The sequence below is a fragment of the Pinus tabuliformis genome, chromosome 9, assembly GCF_031772625.1.
Source record: "Pinus tabuliformis cultivar Carrire ecotype Pingquan chromosome 9, CPIR1, whole genome shotgun sequence".
NCBI lineage: Eukaryota > Viridiplantae > Streptophyta > Pinopsida > Pinales > Pinaceae > Pinus > Pinus tabuliformis.
This window is the reverse complement of record NC_142307.1, coordinates 650,303,851-650,322,944: the sequence shown is the minus strand read 5'-3', so window position 1 is coordinate 650,322,944 and position 19,094 is coordinate 650,303,851. Positions and strand designations below refer to the sequence as shown.

Below are 19,094 nucleotides of genomic sequence, written 5' to 3'. Positions count from 1 at the left end.
GTGGGGAGTGAGTGAGCAGGATGTGACCTGGGAAATGTTTCAAAGACATTTCAAGGAGAAGTACCTGACTGTTGTTGGGAAAAGTATCCAATACAGAATGACCCTATCCCACTCTAAGGGTGATAGTACCTTAGCAACAATCAAAGCAAAGCTATTTGAGATTACTTCTTTATGAGATGTAAAATAAGGGAGAAAGAGATCCACTAACCGATGTCTTCCGCTAATGATTGATCCAATCTTCTCTCTTTGCTGCTTGCTCCCAGCTCCTTGCTCTTTCACTGGCCCAGCTACACAAAGATCCTGCAAAATGACAAGAGAGGGAAACTACAAGAAGCATACATTCATAATTGATTTAAGGATTAGAATAAATCAAATACACAAGTATAACAATACATCATTGAGACACATGCATATAGAAGAACCTCAAATGCTTTATTAATGGAAGAAGTAAAGTTCAGGAAGTGATACAACCATAAGAGGCCCAATCCAGCATCACCTTCCCAGCAGAAAGAAATCTCCTCTTCACCTCCTTGAAAGCAAATCACCCAATAGTTCTAAACTCAAACCAACAGCAATTCTTTACCTTCACAAGATTCCAGCCTCCCTAGACCTCATGAGAGAGATCTATATATAGGAGTTTTGGAGAAAGGATGAGTCAGCTTGAGGCTGGCATGAAGCTGACTAGTGTCCTCTCTCACTTCAGTTATTCTTCAGTTCTTGAGTCCACTTGGAGGTTCTTGCTTCCACTTGGAGATCTAGAACCTCTTACTCATCACCAGTCGAATTTCCTGATCCAAGTGTCATTTTGGAAGCTTCCTGGGCATTGACACCTTGAGGAATGACTGTGCCACATGTCCCAACTCGCCCAGCGCAGGTAGCCTTCTTTGCAGTTGACATTCAGCGCAAGTAGACAGTGGAGCAGTTGACATTCAGCGCAGATGCTCAGTGGAGCAGCTGACATGATCCAGAATTGTCTTGTTTTTGAGTGTTTTCAGGTGGAGAACTTTTATTCAGTGTTGTGGTTTGCTGACCTTGTTCCTCTAGGGGTAGGAACAACATGTTTAGGGACTTTGGATCCCTTAGATTATGGACATTTCATGCTTCATGCTGTAAGGCACAAAAATGTCTATAACACTGACAGAACGCTTTTACGATGAAAAAGCGTGAGAATTCCATGATCTGCGGCTTCGACAACAGACCATTGACGAGTTCGTAACTAAATTCACATCCCTGCTCCATTACGTGCCATATATTCGTGAGGAGAAGGCTAAGGTACAAAGGTTTGTTAGTAGCCTACCTCTGGCAATGCGAGAAAGAATAGAGTTTGATAATCTGAAGACGATGGATGAAGCTATTCGGAAGGCAAGACTATGTTACCAGCAAAACAAATCAAAAGGAGAAAATTCTGGGAAGCGTTGGACAGATAAGCGGGGCAGCAGAATACCTATGGGAGGTAAGGGAGCTCGCAGCAGCTTTCAAAAAGGATTTTCGAAAGGAGCCAACACCAGAAATCCAACCAAAAATCAGAACAGATTCAAGCCTCCTGCAGAATCCAAATATAGTGAACAACAAGTTAGATTGGACAATGAAGGCTCAGCTAGACCACCTGTTCAGTGTTGGGGTTGTGGCAGACCCCATTATATATAAAATTGCCCTCATCGGAAGGACAGCGATCAGCTGTCCCAGATCTATGAAGCTTCAACAGTAGGAGATGTGGCTCGATCTATGCCCAGAATAAATGCAGCACTGGAGGATCGACAAGCTGATTACCAGCCGACAATGATAGAATTTGAAGGTAAGATCTTTGATCGAATTGTTTCTATTTTAGTAGATCCAGGAGCTACTTTAAGCTATGTCAGTCCCAAAGTTGTGGAAAGCTGTGGTTTGCAGACCACTAAATTTAAAAGCCCTTGGCTAGTACAGCTGGCTACTGGGGCCAAAAGACGAGTACTAACTAAAGTCAGCAACTGTCCATTAAGGTTAGCTGGCCAAACAATAACAACTGAATTAAAAGTGCTCCCTCTTGGTTCCTATGATGTGCTGATAGGAATGGATTGGTTGGAACAGTGATGGTCTGTAATTAATTGTAAAACGAAAACAGTCTCTTACCGAGATGAATTGGTAGCGGGAAAAGAGATTCAAGGCATCCAGAAACCAGTGCAGATCCGGCCTATCACGGCCTCACAGCTGGTTAAGTGTATCCGAAAGAAATGCCAGATTTATGCAGTACAAGTGGGGTTCGCAGATTCTGTGGATAACGTTGCAACTATTAAAAATATACCAGTAGTGCAAGATTTTGCAGATGTATTCCCTAAAGAAATTCCAGGGCTGCCGCCCAAAAGGGATTTAGACTTCACCATTGAGCTGATACCCGGAGCAGCCCCAGTGTCCCGAGCACCCTATCGGATGAGTGTGCCGGAGTTAACTGAGTTAAAAATGCAACTGCAAGAGTTGCTAGAAAAGAAGTATATCCATCCCAGTGTCTCTCCTTGGGGAGCTCCTGTGCTATTTGTAAGGAAAAAGGATGGAACTCTGCGTATGTGCATAGATTATAGGCAGCTGAACAAACTGACGGTTAAAAACAAATACCCCCTACCCCGCATTGATGAGCTATTTGATAAGGTAAAGGGGGCGACAATCTTCTCAAAGATCGATTTAAGATCGAGTTACCATCAAATCAGAATCAAAGACGAGGACATAGCCAAGACAGCTTTTCGTACTCGTTACGGACATTACGAGTTTGTGGTCCTGCCTTTTGGACTAACTAATGCACCTGCAACATTCATGTGTTTGATGAACAGTGTATTTCATCAATACTTAGACAAATTTGTATTGATCTTCATTGATGATATACTTATATACTCCCGAAATATCAAGGAGCATGAGGAACATTTGAGGATAGTGTTACAAACATTACGGGAGCATCAGTTATATGGAAAATTCAGCAAATGTGATTTTTATAAAGAACAGATCCAATATTTGGGCCACATTATTACGAAGGAAGGTATAGCTGTGGATCCCGAAAAAATTAAAACTATAATGGAATGGCCTACACCCAAGGATGTAGCAGATATTCGATCCTTCATGGGGCTGGCTGGATATTATCGGCGGTTTGTGGAAGGATTCTCTAGGGTTGCCTACCCTATCACCTCCTTGCAAAAGAAGGGAAAAGTGTTTAAATGGATAACAGATTGTCAACGGAGTTTTGAACAGCTCAAACATTTACTTACCACCGCACCTGTGTTGTGTGTGGCAGACCCCGAAAAGGAGTATGTAGTATGTATAGATGCCAGTAAGGAGGGCGTGGGTGGAGTGCTAATGCAAGAAGGTAAAGTGATTGCATATGAATCTAGAAAGTTAAAAGAACACGAGCAGAAATATTCTGCCTATGATCTAGAATTAACCGCAGTGATCCATGCATTAAAGATGTGGCGCCATTATTTGGTGGGGAGAAAATTTTTGCTAATGACGGATCATCACAGCTTGACTAGTTATTTTAGTCAACCAACTTTAAACGCAAGGAAAGCAAGATGGGTGGACTTTTTGGGAAATTTCGATTTCGAAATTAAACATTTAAAGGGAAAGGAGAACAGAGTAGCTGATGCACTCAGCCGAAAAGTGCATTGCATTTATGAGATTGGTATTAGTCAAGGATGGTCCACCCTTGAAAAAGAGATTGACGAGGTTGCGGCGCAAGATCAGATTTATTGGCGAAAGAAGCAATTGGTGCAGAATTCAGATACCCATACAATACAACAAGGTTACACCTTGAATGCAGCCGGAATTTTGTGCTACCAGAAGAAGATTTATATACCCAATCAGAGCGGTATTAAAGAAAAGATTCTGGATGAAAGCCATAGAAGTCCTTATGCAGGACACCCTGGTTACCAGAAATTAATCACCTCGTTAAGGAAGGAGTACTACTGGCCAGGAATGAAAAAGGATGTGATAGAATACCTGGCACGCTGTTTAGAGTGTCAGCAGGTGAAGGCTGAACATCAGCACCCTGCAGGATTACTACAGCCATTACCCATACCAGAATGGAAATGGGAGACCATAACCATGGACTTTATTACCGGTTTGCCGAAATCCAAAAAGAACAATGATTCTATAATGGTGGTAGTAGATAAACTCAGCAAGTCAGCTCACTTCATACCGGTTCAATCCACTTATCGTGCAGCTCAAATCGCAAACATTTTCATGCAAAATATATTTAAACTTCATGGGCTGCCGAAAGTGATAATATCGGACCGTGATGTTAAGTTTACCTCAGCTTTTTGGAGGACCTTATTTGAAGGTCTAGGAACTCAATTGAACTTCAGCACTGCATATCATCCGCAAACTGACGGACAAACTGAACGAGTGAATCAAGTTGTGGAAGACATGCTGAGATCTTATGTGATGCAGCAACCTACGCGATGGGAGGAGTATTTACACCTGGTGGAATTTGCCTATAACAATGGTTATCATACATCCTTGAGAATGAGCCCATTCGAAGTGCTTTACGGCCGGAAATGCCGCACCCCCTCTAGTTGGGGTGGACCAGAGGACAATTTCCTGCTGGGCCCTGAGATGTTGGAAGAAATCGAAGTCATGGTGAAAATAGTTCGAGCTAATTTAAAGATGGCTCAGGACAGGCAAAATAATTTTGCAGATCGGAAGAGAACATTTAAAGAGTACCAAGTGGGTGATCATGTGTACATCAGGATGCGAGCTAGAAAAAGTACCCTTCAATGGAATGCTTGTGCCAAATTGGCACCGCGTTTTTGCGAACCATTCCAAATTCTGGCACGAGTAGGGCCGGTAGCTTACCAGCTCGCCCTGCCCAGCCATATTCGGGTTCATAATGTCTTCCATGTATCAGTTTTAAAGAGATATGTTTATGACCCTAGACATATAATAAGTTGGCAGGACATTCAGGTAAGGGAAGACTGTTAATTATGTAAACTGAAATAGAATACTAGTAAGAAGCTAATCTGAATATTATGTGTTTCACGTGGAATCAGAATGAGAGTTCTTGGTCGAACCAGTGAACATATTAGATCGGAGAAGAGTCGAGCTGCGGAAAAAGGTCATCAGTCAGGTTAAAGTGCAGTGGCAGCACTTTGGGCCTGATGAGGCCACCTGGGAGAATGAACAGGTTATGAGGGATACTTATCCCAGACTGTTTTTGAATGAACAGCAACATCGGGATGATGTAGACTTTCAGGAGGGGGAGATGTAACATCCCTCGTGAAAAGTTAATGTTGGTAAATAGTAAAAGTAATTATGAACAAAGACTTTGTTTGAAAAAGTATATCTCTGTTATGAATTTTATGTCAATTAAAAACAATTGTGTTAGTACTATTTGAGCTGAGCATATGACTAATCATGGTTAGTAACTATGGAAGCAGTTACAATGAAACCCTAACTACCTTCAGGATATAGTTGAGGCCCCAGAGGAAAAGGGGAAAGATTGCCAAGTCTGGTTAGGATCAGATGGAAGAGAAGAAAGAAAATGGTCATGCTATGTCTGGTTAGGATCAGATGGCATAGGAGGAAAGGAATTTTCTTGTGTACGCTACGTCTGGTTAGGACCAGATAGCGATTACTGGCGAGACCAGTGGAATTGCGGTCAAAAGACCTGCAAGTGCTTGGGGGTGGAAGATCAAAGAAGCATTCTTCCTACGGACGGGTGGATTGACAAGCATTACAAATAGGTTTGGCAGATAAGCAGGTATGGCTTACTACTTATACACCTGCCGAAATGTTTCCTGTATTGTACTGTACTGTGAAAATGGGGTTAAGGGGAAAGTCATCTGACTGTTCTCTTTATTTAGTATTATGAAAACAAATATTTAATTCTGTATGAAAGATAGAGAACAGAAATCGAATATAGAAACAGAATCGAACATACATTCTAAAGAAAAGAACATTAAAGACTGTATGAAAGACAACGACAGAACTAAGTTGTATGGTATCTTTGAAATAAAATAGAAAAACACGAAAAATGGGTCATCGTAACATCAGTAACAACATGCATCGTGTATCAAGAAATGGTACGGTAAAACCCCCTTCTATATGTAAGAGTGAAAGTACAGAACTAGTAATCTTCACATTTAGAAGAAGCAAAGAAAATGTGCAGGTGCTCCCTCTTAAAAGAACGGCAGTAAACCCTTGTATTCTGAAATATAATCATAAATGAGATTAGAGAGCCCCACGGGTCAAGCAAACTAAAAAAAGGCAAGTTGTGCTATCGTTATAAACAATGGTGAAAAACCTTAAATCCAGGTAACGCAATACCTTAACTTCGGACAACCGAACCGCAAGAATCTTAGAGATTATTAACGAAATATGACTACGGTATAACCTTTCATATATATATAGCTATGTCACATGAACAAAGAAACAGAATACATTCACTGTTAAACAAAATGAGATAATAAGTGTGAGCGTCGAGGCAGTGGCATGGTAACTATGGTTACATGCAACCTCGGCCTGTATTAACTAGCAACCCTCCGCTTTGGTGAACCCCCTCCGACCGAGCCGCAGCTTATGCTTAGCTGGCCGAGGCACCAAAGCCAGAATAACACAATATACAGATTCATCATTAACTTTGAAAGGAAACCATAACATTATTCTCTGTAAATAAAATGTATATATATATTCCAACATTGAAACTGATAACAAGCCAGTCCGGAGATGGCAATCAACCAGAGAGAAACAGTAGGAATAATACTGAACCTACGGAATTACCCGTGTGCCTGTATGATATTTCATCCAATGTCAAACAGAAATCAAAACCCTTACGGCGGAGTCACAGTTTAATAGTAAATAACGGCTGCGTTCAAAGAGAACCAGCGCATAGCCAATTAACAGTACAATAGACTAATGAATCATGGTTACAAGCAACTCAGAATAATATGCCTCATAGCAGAGGAGTTCCACATAAGCAAGGACCCTGAACTTGTACAGAGGAAATGTAAAACCCGACATCCCTGCCAAGGGAATGATAGTTCAACACAACCCTGATAAGTCACATGTAAAAAGACATAAGTGCTCGAATCCTTACCCGGTTTTGGGTTAACCGGCGGTATGGGAAATCTCTCGTCCCTGAGGGGATGACGATGAACCATCTGCGTGGAGCAAAAGCCGAAGTATTAGAAAAAAAAACCCTGGTGCAAATAATAGAAGACTGTAACCAAATCAGATGGGGAAACGATAATACCTGTAAAACAAATCCTGGTGTCGTATTCATTACAGAACAGATAACTTCATAGACGAAGAAAGGTCGAGCCGAGTAACAATAGCGGCATGCATGAAATCCTTGGAAGATCCTGCAGAATTGCAGAGCAGCGCTAAGGGTTGCAGTCTTGTTACTACTCAGGAGAGTAATGAAATGGAAAACTAGAGCCGAAAGATAGAAATATCCATATAAATAACTCAAAACTTTTTACCGTTTCGTGGCACAACCGGAGCCCTTGATCTACAGTGGGTTTGTATTTACCGTTCCATAGCTGGTGGTCTACCGGATGCATTTGGCGTGAAATTTGGCAAGCCCAAGGTGTCAGGCCGTAGGCGCCTGGAGCACCGGGCACACATGGCAGCTTACCATCTAGCCGTTGAGCCCTCCAGATGGACGACGATGCATAGACCAGTTGGAGCGATGCCAGGGCCGGACATGTTAACGCAGACTCAAGATATCTCGGGATATGTTACCATAAATATACCATTAAATCGACAGTGCCAACTGCGAATTGTATCACCAACTTAACATATGTAACTATAGTGTTAGTCAACGAAATGCATACACCGTGAATCTTATGTGTGGTGTGGGTCGAATGATATACATTATGCCATTGCGTAAATAGACATCCGCTGTTGGTAATGTTTGTTAGTATTAAATGTTAATAATGTAAGTTATGGGTAAAGATGTGAACTTACATAGTAAGGTTAAGGTGGAATGCATTTATAAATGTAAATGTGTAATGCGAATATCGTCATAAAAAAATAAAATTTTTACTTGTATGTACTGTATTGTGTGTGAAAATTGGTATCAGAGCCCAAGGTTTACAACTCTGTGACCTTTGGGAAAATTTCAAAATTACAGTAACATAAATATAAACCGTATCATGATAAAAGTTCAGAATATGCTAAAAAATAAATTATATCTGTTTAATGAGTTATTCTTAAGCAGGTAGTAGCAGAATGAGGAGAGAAAATAGCGCTCATGGAAATTTGGATCAACCCGATATGTGGGACAACCTGAGTTTTGGGTGCAACTGGGAGCAGAAGGCCGCAATACTGATTCGATGCTAATGAGGACAGTTCAGGAACTAAAGGACGAAATGGCTCGGTTGCGTGCAGATAACGCAGGATTAAATGTGGAACAGGAGAGGATTTTAAAAAGTTTATCCGATAAGAAACATCAACAATAGTCACATCCAAGGCCTGAACAGCCACGAATAACAGATGAACACAACTATCACACTGAACAAGAGGAAGCAGAGGACAGAGCAGAGACGCGAGGAGAGAAGTCTGTCAATGCTTCTGAATATCCGACTCCCAAAAGACCACGGATGGAACTACAAGGGGAGTTTCGGAAGATTAAACCACCTCAATTCGATGGGGAATCAGAAGAAGCTGCAGAGGCGTGGTTAATTAATATGAATAAGTATTTTCAAGTATACGAATATGATCATCATCTTAAAGCAAGGCTGACTATATTCCAGCTGCAGGCCAAAGCCACACAATGGTGGGAGGATGTCAAGATGGTGTGGGGAGTGAGTGAGCAGGATGTGACCTGGGAAATGTTTCAAAGACATTTCAAGGAGAAGTACCTGACTGTTGTTTGGAAAAGTATCCAATACGGAATGACCCTATCCCACTCTAAGGGTGATAGTACCTCAGCAACAATCAAAGCAAAGCTATTTGAGATTACTTCTTTATGAGATGTAAAAGAAGGGAGAAAGAGATCCACTAACCGATGTCTTCCGCTAATGATTGATCCAATCTTCTCTCTTTGCTGCTTGCTCCCAGCTCCTTGCTCTTTCACTGGCCCAGCTACACCAAGATCCTGCAAAATGACAAGAGAGGGAAACTACAAGAAGCATACATTCATAATTGATTTAAGGATTAGAATAAATCAAATACACAAGTATAACAATACATCATTGAGACACATGCATATAGAAGAACCTCAAATGCTTTATTAATGGAAGAAGTAAAGTTCAGGAAGTGATACAACCATAAGAGGCCCAATCCAGCATCACCTTCCCAGCAGAAAGAAATCTCCTCTTCACCTCCTTCAAAGCAAATCACCCAATAGTTCTAAACTCAAACCAACAACAATTCTTTACCTTCACAAGATTCCAGCCTCCCTAGACCTCATGAGAGAGATCTATATATAGGAGTTTTGGAGAAAGGATGAGTCAGCTTGAGGCTGGCATGAAGCTGACTAGTGTCCTCTCTCACTTCAGTTATTCTTCAGCTCTTGAGTCCACTTGGAGGTTCTTGCTTCCACTTGGAGATCTAGAACCTCTTACTCATCACCAGTCGAATTTCATGATCCAAGTGTCATTTTGGAAGCTTCCTGGGCATTGACACCTTGAGGAATGACTGTGCCACATGTCCCAACTTGCCCAGCACAGGTAGCCTTCTTTGCAGTTGACATTCAGTGCAAGTAGACAGTGGAGCAGTTGACATTCAGCGCAGATGCTCAGTGGAGCAACTGACATGATCCAGAATTATCTTGTTTTTGAGTGTTTTCAGGTGGAGAACTTTTATTCGGTGCTGTGGTTTGCTGACCTTGTTCCTCTAGGGGTAGGAACAACATGTTTAGGGACTTTGGATCCCTTAGATTATGGACATTTCATGCTTCATGGTGTAAGGCACAAAAATGTCTATAACGCTGACATAACGCTTTTACGAAGAAAAAGCGCGAGAATTCCATGATCTGCGGCTTGTACAGCAGACCATTGACGAGTTCGTAACTAAATTCACATCCCTGCTCCGTTACGTGCCATATATTTGTGAGGAGAAGGCTAAGGTACAAAGGTTTGTTAGTAGCCTACCTCTGGCAATGCGAGAAAGAATAGAGTTTGTTAATCTGAAGACGATGGATGAAGCTATTCGGAAGGCAAGACTATGTTACCAGCAAAACAAATCAAAAGGAGAATATTCTGGGAAGCGTTGGACAGATAAGCGGGGCAGCAGAATACCTATGGGAGGTAAGGGAGCTCGCAGCAGCTTTCAAAAAGGATTTTCGAAAGGAGCCAACACCAGAAATCCAACCAAAAATCAGAACAGATTCAAGCCTCCTGCAGAATCCAAATATAGTGAACAGCAAGTTAGATTCGACAATGAAGGCTCAGCTAGACCACCTGTTCAGTGTTGGGGTTGTGGCGGACCCCATTATATTAGAAATTGCCCTCATCGGAAGGACAGCGATCAGCTGTCCCAGATCTATGAAGCTTCAACAGTAGGAGATGTGGCTCGATCTATGCCCGGAATAAATGCAGCACTGGAGGATCGACAAGCTGATTACCAGCCAACAATGATAGAATTTGAAGGTAGGATCTTTGATCGAACTGTTTCTATTTTAGTAGATCCAGGAGCTACTTTAAGCTATGTCAGTCCCAAAGTTGTGGAAAGCTGTGGTTTGCAGACCACTAAATTTAAAAGCCCTTGGCTAGTATAGCTGGCTACCGGGGCCAAAAGACGAGTGCTAACTAAAGTCAGCAACTGTCCATTAAGGTTAGCTGGCCAAACAATAACAACTGAATTAAACGTGCTCCCTCTTGGTTCCTATGATGTGCTGATAGGAATGGATTGGTTGGAACAGCGATGGTCTGTAATTAATTGTAAAACGAAAACAGTCTCTTACCAAGATGAATTGGGAGCGGGAAAAGAGATTCAAGGCATCCAGAAACCAGTGCAGATCCGGCCTATCACGGCCTCACAGCTGGTTAAGTGTATCCGGAAGAAATGCCAGATTTATGCAGTACAAGTGGGGTTCGCAGATTCTGTGGATAAGGTTGCAACTGTTAAAAATATACCAGTAGTGCAAGATTTTGCAGATGTATTCCCTGAAGAAATTCCAGGGCTGCCGCCCAAAAGGGATTTAGACTTCACCATTGAGCTGATACCCGGAGCAGCCCCAGTGTCCCGAGCACCCTATCGGATGAGTGTGCCGGAGTTAACTGAGTTTAAAATGCAACTGCAAGAGCTGCTGGAAAAGAAGTATATCCGTCCTAGTGTCTTTCCTTGGGGAGCTCCTGTGCTATTTGTAAGGAAAAAGGATGGAACTCTGCGTATGTGCATAGATTATAGGCAACTGAACAAACTGACGGTTAAAAACAAATACCCCCTACCCCGCATTGATGAGTTGTTTGATCAGGTAAAGGGGGCGACAATCTTCCCAAAGATCGATTTAAGATCGGGTTACCATCAAATCAGAATCAAAGACGAGGACATAGCCAAGACAGCTTTTCATACTCGTTACGGACATTACGAGTTTGTGGTCCTGCCTTTTGGACTAACTAATGCACCTGCAACATTCATGTGTTTGATGAACAGTGTATTTCATCAATACTTAGACAAATTTGTATTGATCTTCATTGATGATATACTTATATACTCCCGAAATATCAAGGAGCATGAGGAACATTTGAGGATAGTGTTACAGACATTACGGGAGCATCAGTTATATGGAAAATTCAGCAAATGTGATTTTTATAAAGAACAGATCCAATATTTGGGCCACATTATTACGAAGGAAGGTATAGCTGTGGATCCCGAATATGTAGCAGATATTCGATCCTTCATGGGGCTGGCTGGATATTATCGGCGGTTTGTGGAAGGATTCTCTAGGGTTGCCTACCCTATCACCTCCTTGCAAAAGAAGGGAAAAGTGTTTAAATGGACAGCAGACTGTCAACAAAGTTTTGAACAGCTCAAACATTTACTTACCACCGCACCTGTGTTGTGTGTGGCAGACCCCGAAAAGGAGTATGTAGTATGTACAGATGCCAGTAAGGAGGGCGTGGGTGGAGTGCTAATGCAGGAAGGTAAAGCGATTGCATATGAATCTAGAAAGTTAAAAGAACACGAGCAGAAATATTCTGCCTATGATCTAGAATTAACCGCAGTGATCCATGCATTAAAGATGTGGTGCCATTATTTGGTGGGGAGAAAATTTTTGCTAATGACGGATCATCACAGCTTGACTAGTTATTTTAGTCAACCAACTTTAAACGCAAGGCAAGCAAGATGGGTGGACTTTTTGGGAAATTTCGATTTCGAAATTAAACATTTAAAGGGAAAGGAGAACAGAGTAGCTGATGCACTAAGCCGAAAAGTGCATTGCATTTATGAGATTGGTATTAGTCAAGGATGGTCCACCCTTGACAAAGAGATTGAGGAGGCTGCGGCGCAAGATCAGATTTATTGGCGAAAGAAGCAATTGGTGCAGAATTCAGATACCTGTACAATACAACAGGGTTACACCTTGAATGCAGCTGGAATTTTGTGCTACCAGAAGAAGATTTATATACCCAATCAGAGCGGTATTAAAGAAAATATTCTGGATGAAAGCCATAGAAGTCCTTATGCAAGACACCCTGGTTACCAGAAATTAATCACCTCGTTAAGGAAGGAGTACTACTGGCCAGGAATGAAAAAGGATGTGATAGAATACCTGGCACGCTGTTTAGAGTGTCAGCAGGTGAAGGCTGAACATCAGCACTCTGCAGGATTACTACAGCCATTACCCATACCAGAATGGAAATGGGAGACCATAACCATGGACTTTATTACCGGTTTGCCGAAATCCAAAAAGAACAATGATTCTATAATGGTGGTAGTAGATAAACTCAGCAAGTCAGCTCACTTCGTACCGGTTCAATCCACTTATCGTGCAGCTCAAATCGCAAACATTTTCATGCAAAATATATTTAAACTTCATGGGCTGCCGAAAGTGTTAATATCGGACCGTGATGTTAAGTTTACCTCAGCTTTTTGGAGGACCTTATTTGAAGGTCTAGGAACTCAATTGAACTTCAGCACTGCATATCATCCGCAAACTAACGGACAGACTGAATGAGTGAATCAAGTTGTGGAAGACATGCTGAGATCTTATGTGATGCAGCAACCTACGCGATGGGAGGAGTATTTACACCTGGTGGAATTTGCCTATAACAATGGTTATCATACATCCTTGAGAATGAGCCCATTCGAAGTGCTTTACGGCCGGAAATGCCGCACCCCCTCCAGTTGGGGTGGACCGGAGGACAAATTCCTACTGGGCCCTGAGATGTTGGAAGAAATGGAAGTCATGGTGAAAAAATTTCGAGCTAATTTAAAGATGGCTCAGGACAGGCAGAAGAATTTTGCAGATCAGAAGAGAACATTTAAAGAGTACCAAGTGGGTGAGCATGTGTACATCAGGATGCGAGCTAGAAAAACTACCTTCAATGGAATGCTTGTGCCAAATTGGCACCGCGTTTTTGCGGACCATTCCAAATTCTGGCACGAGTAGGGCCGGTAGCTTACCAGCTCGCCCTGCCCAGCCATATTCGGGTTCATAATGTCTTCCATGTATCAGCTTTAAAGAGATATGTTTATGACCCTAGACATATAATAAGTTGGGAGAACATTCAGGTAAGGGAAGACTGTTAATTATGTAAACTGAAATAGAATACTAGTAAGCAGCTAATCTGAATATTATGTGTTTCAGGTGGAACCGGAATGAGAGTTCTTGGTCGAACCAGTGAACATATTAGATCGGAGAAGAGTCGAGCTGCGGAAAAAGGTCATCAGCCAGGTTAAAGTGCAGTGGCAGCACTTTGGGCCTGATGAGGCCACCTGGGAGAATGAATAGGTTATGAGGGATACTTATCCCAGACTGTTTTTGAAAGAACAACAACATCGGGACGATGTAGAATTTCACGAGGGGGAGATGTAACATCCCTCGTGAAAAGTTAATGTTGGTAAATAGTAAAATTAATTATGAACAAAGACTTTGTTTGAAAAAGTATATCTCTGTTATGAATTTTATGCTAATTAAAAGCAATTGTGTTAGTACTATTTGAGCTGAGCATATGATTAATCATGGTTAGTAACTATGGAAGCAGTTACAATGAAACCCTAACTACCTTCAGGAGGTAGTTGAGGCCCCAGAGGAAAAGGGGAAAGATTGCCAAGTCTGGTTAGGATCAGATGGCAGAGAAGAAAGAAAATGGTCATGCTATGTCTGGTTAGGATCAGATGGCATAGGAGGAAAGGAATTTTCCTGTGTACGCTACGTCTGGTTAGGACCAGATAATGATTACTGGCGAGACCAGTGGAATTGCGGTCAGAAGACCTGCAAGTGCTTGGGGGTGGAAGATCAAAGAAGCATTCTTCCCACGGACGGGTGGATTGACAAGCATTACAAATAGGTTTGGCAGATAAGCAGGTATGGCTTACTACTTATACACCTGCCGAAATGTTTCCTGTATTGTACTGTACTGTGAAAATGGGGTTAAGGGGAAAGTCATCTGACTGTTCTCTTTATTTAGTATTATGAAAACAAATATTTAATTCTGTATGAAAGATAGAGAACAAAAATCGAATATAGAAACAGAATCGAACATACATTCTAAAGAAAAGAACATTAAATACTGTACGAAAGACAGCGACAGAACTAAGTTGTATGGTATCTTTGAAATAAAATAGAAAACACGAAAAATGGGTCATCGTAACATCAGTAACAGCATGCATCGTGTATCAAGAAACGGTACGGTAAAACCCCCTTCTATATGTAAGAGCGAAAGTACAGAACTAGTAATCTTCGCATTTAGAAGAAGCAAAGAAAATGTGCAGGCGCTCTCTGTTAAAAGAACGGCAGTAAACCCTTGTATTCTGAAATATAATCATAAATGAGATTAGAGAGCCCCGCGGGTCAAGCAAACTAAAAAAAGACAAGTTGTGCTATCGTTATAAACAATGGTGAAAAACCTTAAATCTAGGTAACGCAATACCTTAACTTCGGACAACCGAACCGCAAGAATCTTAGAGATTATTAACAAAATATGACTACGGTATAACCTTTCATATATATATAGCTGTGTCACATGAACAGAGAAATAGAATACATTCACTGTTAAACAAAATGAGATAATAAGTATGAGCGTCGAGGCAGTGGCATGGTAACTATGGTTACATGCAACCTCGGCATGTATTTACTAGCAACCCTCTGCTTTGGTGAACCCCCTCCGACCGAGCCGCAGCTTATGCTTAGCTGGCCGAGGCACCAAAGCTGAAATAACACAATATACAAATTCATCATTAACTTTGAAAGGAAACCATAACATTATTCTCTGTAAATAAAATGTATATATATATATATTCCAACATTGAAACTGATAACAAGCCAGTCCGGAGATGGCAATCAACCAGAGAGAAACAGTAGGAATAATACTGAACCTACGGAATTACCCGTGTGCCTGTATCATATTTCATCCAATGTCAAACATAAATCAAAACCCTTACGACGAAGTCACAGTTTAATAGTAAATAACGGTTGCGTTCAAAGAGAACTAGCGCATAGCCAATTAACAGTACAATAGACTAATGAATCATGGTTACAAGCAACTCAGAATAATATGCCTCATAGCAGAGGAGTTCCGCATAAGCAGGGACCCTGAACTTGTACAAAGGAAATGTAAAACCCGACATCTCTGCCAAGGGAATGATAGTTCAGCACAACCCTGATAAGTCACATGTAAAAAGACATAAGTGCTCGAATCCTTACCCGGTGTTGGGTTAACCGGCGGTATGGGAAATCTCTCGTCCCTGAGGGGATGACGATGAACCATCTGCGTGGAGCAAAAGCCGGAGTATTAGAAAAAAAAAACCCTGGTGCAAATAATAGAAGACTGTAACCAAATCAGATGGTGAAACGATTATACCTGTAAAACAAATCCTGGTGTCGTATTCATTACAGAACAGATAACTTCATAGACGAAGAAAGGTCGAGCCGAGTAACAATAGCGGCATGCCTGAAATCCTTGGAAGATCCTGCAGAATTGCAGAGCAGCTCTAAGGGTTGCAGTCTTGTTACTACTCAGGAGGGTAATGAAATGGAAAACTAGAGCCGAAAGATAGAAATATCCATATAAATAACTCAAAACTTTTTACCGTTTCGTGGCACAACCGGAGCCCTTGATCTACAGTGGGTTTGTATTTACCGTTCGATAGCCGGTGGTCTACGGGATGCATCTGGCGCGAAATTTGGCAAACCCAAGGTGTCAGGCCGTAGGCACCTGGAGCACCGGGCACACATGGCAGCTTACCATCTAGCCGTTGAGCCCTCCAGATGGATGACGATGCATAGACCAGTTGGAGCAATGCCAGGGCCGGACATGTTAACGCAGACTCAAGATATCTCGGGATATGTTACCATAAATATACCATTAAATCGACAGTGCCAACTGCGAATTGTATCACCAACTTAACATATGTAACTATAGTGTTAGTCAACGAAATGCATACACCGTGAATCTTATGTGTGGTGTGGGCCGAATGATATACATTATGCCATTGCATAAATAGACATCCGCTGTTGGTAATGTTCGTTAGTATTAAATGTTAATAATGTAAGTTATGGGTAAAGATGTGAACTTACATAGTAAGGTTAAGCTAGAATACATTTATAAATGTAAATGTGTAATGCGAATATCGTCATAAAAAAAAAAAAAAAAATTTACTTGTATGTTGTTATAGAGTGTGACAATGTCCAATCCAACATAACCCAGAAATTCAATATAAACCAAATATATTGAATCCAAATATAAACCCGGAGATTCAATCTGAGTATATATGGTATTGAGAAAATATGGAAGGGCACCTGGAGACCTGCAAGCAGAGGGATCTAAGCTATAGTTAGAGAGCCAGAGGGTAGGCAGCGGGCCCGGTGAAGTTTGAGTAATCGATTCCCAAACATCTGGAAGGAATACCCTCCCGAATCCAACCCCACCTCTTTAACAGGGAATGAAAATGCTAACGAAATAACCCATATGGATTTTTGGATAACAGGTAGGTTTCAGGCTTCATCTACTAATGATAAAATAATGAATCACTTGCAGAGCGTTGTTGGGGCCATTGGATGTAATATGCTTAACCTAGAATAGCTAATGCAAATTGTATCAGTAATTCGGTGCAAAACCTGAGATAGCTAATGCAGAAATAATCCCTTGTATGGTTTACAAAACAGATAGCTAATGCAATCGACAATGACTTTAAAACAGAGTCGGTCAAGAAAATGATGTACCTACCTCCGAAGGATGAATTCACATTGATAGTCATGATATTTGCAATGGTTACGGCCCTTAGATTCAATGTCTAGGAGAATGGTCACTGCATTGGGAGACGATGCGTAAAATGAATGATGTGGCCGAGAAACCTAGCGTTAGTCTACCCCTCGATACCGCATACGGAGGTTTAATTACGCCCTCGGTAAGGGAAGGGTCGCCGTTAACTCCATCTTTTAACAGCTTCACAGGGTAAGGGAAATTCTCCTCCAGGAAAATGCTTCGACTCCAGCCATATTCAAAAGGCATGCCCGGTTTCTCTGGCTTTCTGTGGTTAAACAACCAAGTAACATGGATTCAAATGATCTAATTTAAAAAACCAAGAAACCGCCTCACCATGGATGCACAAAATTTAATTTTAAAAACCAAGAAACATGGATACAGAGAATTTAATTTAAAAAACCAAGAAACTGCCTCACCATGGATGCAGAGGATTTAATTTAAAAAACCAAGATTCTGCAGAATCTGCAAAATAAAACGCTACCAGTGGCCATTATTCGATGATGGCCACCGCCCAGATCTAACCATGATATGGGCATGCCCTGTTTCTCTCCATTTAGGCGCAAAGTAGGGATCTATATTGCCGCCTCTCGCCAAAGATGCTGAAGATCTAATTTAAAAAACAAATAACAGTGAACATCGAAGTTTATTTACAGGAATCGAGCTATGCCAATGAAATTTCTAAACTCAAATTGATTCCGCTCTCATTTAACTAATCTTGTTTACAACCCACAGCCCATAATCAGAGTGATCAATCCATACAGAGAGTTTGAAAATATATTTACAGGAATGCCTCATTTACTTGTCATCGAGTCGGATGCCACATTTAACTGTGATCCCTGGGCAGAATTGTCTTGATTCAATAATAATTGATGTGTTACCTCTGCCTCTCAGGGAACACAAGCATGCCTCTGCCTCCACCTCTCAGAGAATACCACACCACCCAGACAGAGAGACACACCAAACAAATGACAAAAACAGACATAATAATAGACACCAGACCACATTCATGCACACACAACATTTGGAGATCCAAACGCACGAGACGCACAAGACTAGACCACACAATGCAGGAAACTCTGAGAGGAGGAGGAGGAGAGGGTCTGCAATGCCAATGCCAATATGAATTCCAAAAATTGAGTTGAATTAAAGTAATCAACATCCTTGACTGTTGCGATAACTTGTTCGATAAGTAGGGTCACTTATCTCTCGCACTTTGCTATCACCAATTTTACTAGAGCGGAGGGCTGGGATTTGGTTATTTCTTACATGTTGATGCCAATTCTGTTTGCAACAGACGGCTCGGATTACCTATTACATGTTGATGTCAATTTTGTTTGCAACAGACGGCTCAGATTACCTATTAGATGTGGAAAGATGTTGCAGCTTTCTTCACAGCTGCATAACAAAAGCACAATCCACGTCATTGAAGCAAAAATAGTAATAAAAGCACAATCCATGTCATCTAACTAAAAATAGTAATAAAAGCACAATTTATGTCATTCCAATAAAATTAGTAAATCCAATTTTTAAAATAAATTGAACCAATACTCACAAGTTCAAAATGTTTGATATGTTCCAATAATCAAAAATAGAATCCAATTTTTAAAATAAATTGAAGCAATACTCACAAGTTCAAAATGTTTGATATGTTCCAGTGCTCATCATTGTCAGCGTTCATCTACTTGCTTTATAGTGCTCACACTTTTGCATGGAGATGTTTTTCTGAACACCGAGTCCAACTCCAATCCTCAACTTACTTCA

General features: G+C 41.3%; 1 protein-coding gene across 1 annotated transcript; it reads left to right on the top strand.

The window, feature by feature from the left end:
* Nucleotides 1–2,436: 2,436 nt before the first annotated feature.
* Nucleotides 2,437–13,729, top strand: LOC149150337 (uncharacterized). Its single transcript, XM_089442764.1, has 11 exons — nt 2,437–3,444; nt 4,408–4,637; nt 7,243–7,354; nt 7,472–7,738; nt 8,712–8,838; nt 9,912–10,208; nt 10,857–10,987; nt 11,756–11,829; nt 12,367–12,703; nt 13,127–13,402; nt 13,715–13,729. The coding sequence occupies exons 1-11, from the start codon at nt 2,437–2,439 to the stop codon at nt 13,727–13,729; spliced, it is 2,874 nt and encodes a 957-aa protein (XP_089298890.1).
* The last annotated feature ends 5,365 nt before the right edge of the window (nt 13,730–19,094 follow it).